The sequence below is a fragment of the Coccinella septempunctata genome, chromosome 1, assembly GCF_907165205.1.
Source record: "Coccinella septempunctata chromosome 1, icCocSept1.1, whole genome shotgun sequence".
Taxonomy (NCBI): Eukaryota; Metazoa; Arthropoda; class Insecta; order Coleoptera; family Coccinellidae; genus Coccinella; species Coccinella septempunctata.
Window position 1 is genome coordinate 19,110,700 of NC_058189.1, and position 3,450 is coordinate 19,114,149.

General features: G+C 37.3%; 2 protein-coding genes across 2 annotated transcripts; both read right to left on the reverse strand.

Moving 5' to 3' along the window:
- Positions 1–437, reverse strand: LOC123318975 (histone H2B-like). Its single transcript, XM_044905764.1, has one exon. It carries the CDS (start codon positions 422–424, stop codon positions 53–55), a length of 372 nt encoding a protein of 123 aa, XP_044761699.1. The 5' UTR covers positions 425–437; the 3' UTR covers positions 1–52.
- Positions 438–2,716: 2,279 nt separating this feature from the next.
- On the reverse strand, positions 2,717–3,450 carry LOC123318984 (histone H1.2-like). Its single transcript, XM_044905777.1, has one exon. The coding sequence runs from the start codon at positions 3,442–3,444 to the stop codon at positions 3,130–3,132; it is 315 nt and encodes a 104-aa protein (XP_044761712.1). The 5' UTR covers positions 3,445–3,450; the 3' UTR covers positions 2,717–3,129.

Genomic DNA, 3,450 nt, shown 5'->3' on the forward strand with positions numbered 1-3,450 from the left:
TTAGTGGTTCTGAAAAGAACCTATTGGGTTAGAACGTATGTGGTGTTCCACCTCATTTTGAACTAGTGTACTTGGTGACTGCTTTGGTACCTTCGCTGACTGCGTGCTTAGCCAGCTCGCCAGGTAAGAGAAGCCGTACCGCAGTCTGAATTTCCCTGCTGGTAATCGTAGAACGTTTATTGTAGTGAGCCAGTCTGCTCGCTTCAGCAGCGATACGTTCGAAGATATCATTCACGAAACTGTTCATGATACTCATAGCTTTGCTAGAAATACCGGTATCGGGATGCACTTGTTTCAATACCTTGTAAATGTAGATGGCGTAACTTTCCTTCCTCTTCCGTTTCTTCTTCTTATCAGTCTTGGAAATATTTTTCTGGGCCTTGCCCGCCTTTTTAGACGCTTTTCCGCTAGTTTTCGGAGGCATCGTAATGTGGAAAAATTATATCGAAAATATGGTCCTCTTACCGACACAAAATATGAGATAGGAAAATCTCACATTTTTGGCTCCGCCCATGAGTTATATACATTTTTTATATTTGATAATTTTTTATTCAGTACCTACCATTTGAAAATTCGAGTAACCTAAAATGTCCGTAAATATTAAAATTTTAATGAATCTTTTTTAAAATGATATTCAATTAACAGATTTCTGCAGAATACAGAGTATTTTCTGAGAATTCAGTAATAACAGTACCTAATATAAACTGGACCTGTACTTAATTACCCTCGTGCTTATAGGCACCCTTTTCACAAATGTTTCATTCTGTAACAGAGATGCCATAAATCTAAAATATACAACTTTGTCGGCATTCTCTATAAGTTACGTTTCTTTTTATGGGGCGGCTTCTTTCAGAGCGGTCAATCTTTGCTTCTTTCAAGCCCCCTGCCGAATATCTGGAATATAGTTGGGGTTTATTGATTCTTAACACATGATAATTGTTATTTTTCATATTCAGTTTCTTCATAACTAAACAAACAGAAATTATGAATAAGTTGAAATTTCCAAAATGACCTTCATAAATATCAAAATGCAATTAAAATTAGCTTAACCCAAATGTTTTGTCCTGTCATTTGTAAACATGCTTCGGAGTTGGTTTATAGTACCACGGTCTCTAGAAATTTTATGAATGCAAAAATCCGGAAACCACCCCAGTTCAATATTCCAACAATTTTGGCTTTTCCAAACTAGTTGGTTTATAAGTACCAAGGTTTCTAGAAATCTTATAAAAGCAAAAAGTTTCATTTTTGGTTTCATTTGTAAGTTGAGACTCAACGATTAGTGTATGTGTTACTTCACAGTAAAGGTGCTTGAAATTTTTTTACTTTTTTTCATAACTTCGCCAGTTCAATAGTTCCAGTAGAGTTGAGTCGATACGTGAAACAGGTACCTTGTACCGTGAACAATGCTATCAGGATATACCTTCGAGCGCGTGTTTCGATCTTTCTGCTAAGATGTCGAATAAGAGAAGCCCGATACGGCTTTATTTTTCTATCGTAGACCTTGAAAAAATAATGTGTTCCTGCGACATCTGTAAACAACAACTGTCTTACAAACATTCAGTGTCCAATTTAAAAAACATTTCAAGCGAAAACCTGCCTTTGTGGATATTTTTCCCAGAAATTCAAGCGATGAAAATAATCCTTCTACCAGTGCTTCGAAACGTCCATTACCCAGTGATGAGGATAATGAGAAAAATAAGGATACTTCCGAAGAACCTAGTTCTAAAATAACTAAATTGGACGGTGTTGTGATTGTAAATACCTAGTGATAATAATTAACCGAAAAAAAAAGTTCAAGATGAAATCGTCACTTTTCTACATGAAAAAATTACAGGACAAGAAGCAGTTAAGGGTTTTTAGTGGGTCTCGAGCTCAAGAGAGTGAGAATCCCCAGAGGGTGGTTCGTCTGACTTGCAGATTTTCCCCCTGCTACACAAAAAAAAAGAATTCCGTGCATTTGCCTATAAACCTTTCATCTTTTAGTCTGTTTTCTTCTCACACACTATATTGCTGGGATTTATGTGTTTATCCTCTATTGGATATCACTTTATTCGATTTTCAATAAGTTTCTGTTAGTATATTAAAATCTTTTTAATTGATCTCTTGGTCTCCTTCGGTAAATTCGCATTCTCCTTTTGTCTTCATTTGGGTCGTAGTTCACTAGTCTGCTGAGTTCTTGATTCGGATGGTTTTTCGCTGTTTCGAATAATTTCTCTGCTTTTTTGTTCATGAATTCCGTTATGGTTTCCCATTTTAGGTCCCTATAAATCTGTCTATTCATGACAAACCAAGGTGCATCTATTGCACATGGTAGCAGCTTGTTTTGATTTTAATGGTCAATTAGTCAAATAACGAGTTCAATTTCGAAAGAACTGAACTTAAACTCGTAATGAAACGTAGTTTTTCAATTGCGATGACTATGTTGAGTACCTCGGAAAAGATATTAAATTTCTGCCGTATATTAATTTTCATGATTTTTTGATCAAGATCGCTATCATTCGATAGCTAGAGTGAAATTCTGAATATTCTGCACCTGAAATTATTCGGCTAAATTCCTGACCGTCAAGTGATTTTCAGAATTCGGGACTTATGTGATAGCATTTTCAAAAATATTTACATTTTCCGAAAAAAATTACCTACCGTGTTCGATGGAAACATCTTTTCTGACATCGTTTCTCTAGCGAGTGAAAATCTATAAAAGTAATATTTGATAGAAAATTGTAGAGGCCCTGAAAAGGGCCGGTTTAAAATGTTTATCCTTCCAAAATTATATACGTTTTACTTTTTCTTTTTGGGAGACGTTACTTTCTTCGGAGCCGTTACTGATTTGACCGTTTTTGGTTTCGGTGCTTTGGGCTTCTTCGTCGGCGATTTGATTGCCTTCTTAGCTTTCGAGGGAGATTTCGTTAATTTTGGCTTCTTTTTTTCTGTAGCAATTGCCGCTCTCTTTTTCGACTTACTCACTGTAGTTGTAGACCTGGCAGGGGATTTGTTCTTCTTCTCGGCTGCCGTTGTAGATGACGCATTCTTATTTGCTCCATCGGCCGACTTGACCAATTTTTTCGTAACCTTCTTCGACGCGTTTGTTGTAGATCCGCCAGCGGCCAATTTGAAAGAACCAGACGCTCCTTATCCTTTGGTCTGAATCAGGGAACCGGACTGTACAGCGGACTTCAGATATTTTCTTATGAACGGTGCAAGTTTTTCAGAATCGACCTTGTAATTCGAACCGATGTATTTCTTGATAGCTTGCAACGAGGACCCGCTCCTTTCTTTCAATCCTTTGATGGCACTGTTAACCATATCGGAAGTTGGAGGATGGCTGGGTTTGACATGTTTAGACTTTGCTGAGGTTTTTTTCTCGGCTTTTTTAAGCGTCTTACCAACAGCACTAGCAGGCGTAGTTGCCTGTCGCACTTCAGACTCGGAGGTTGATAATGACATTGTGTT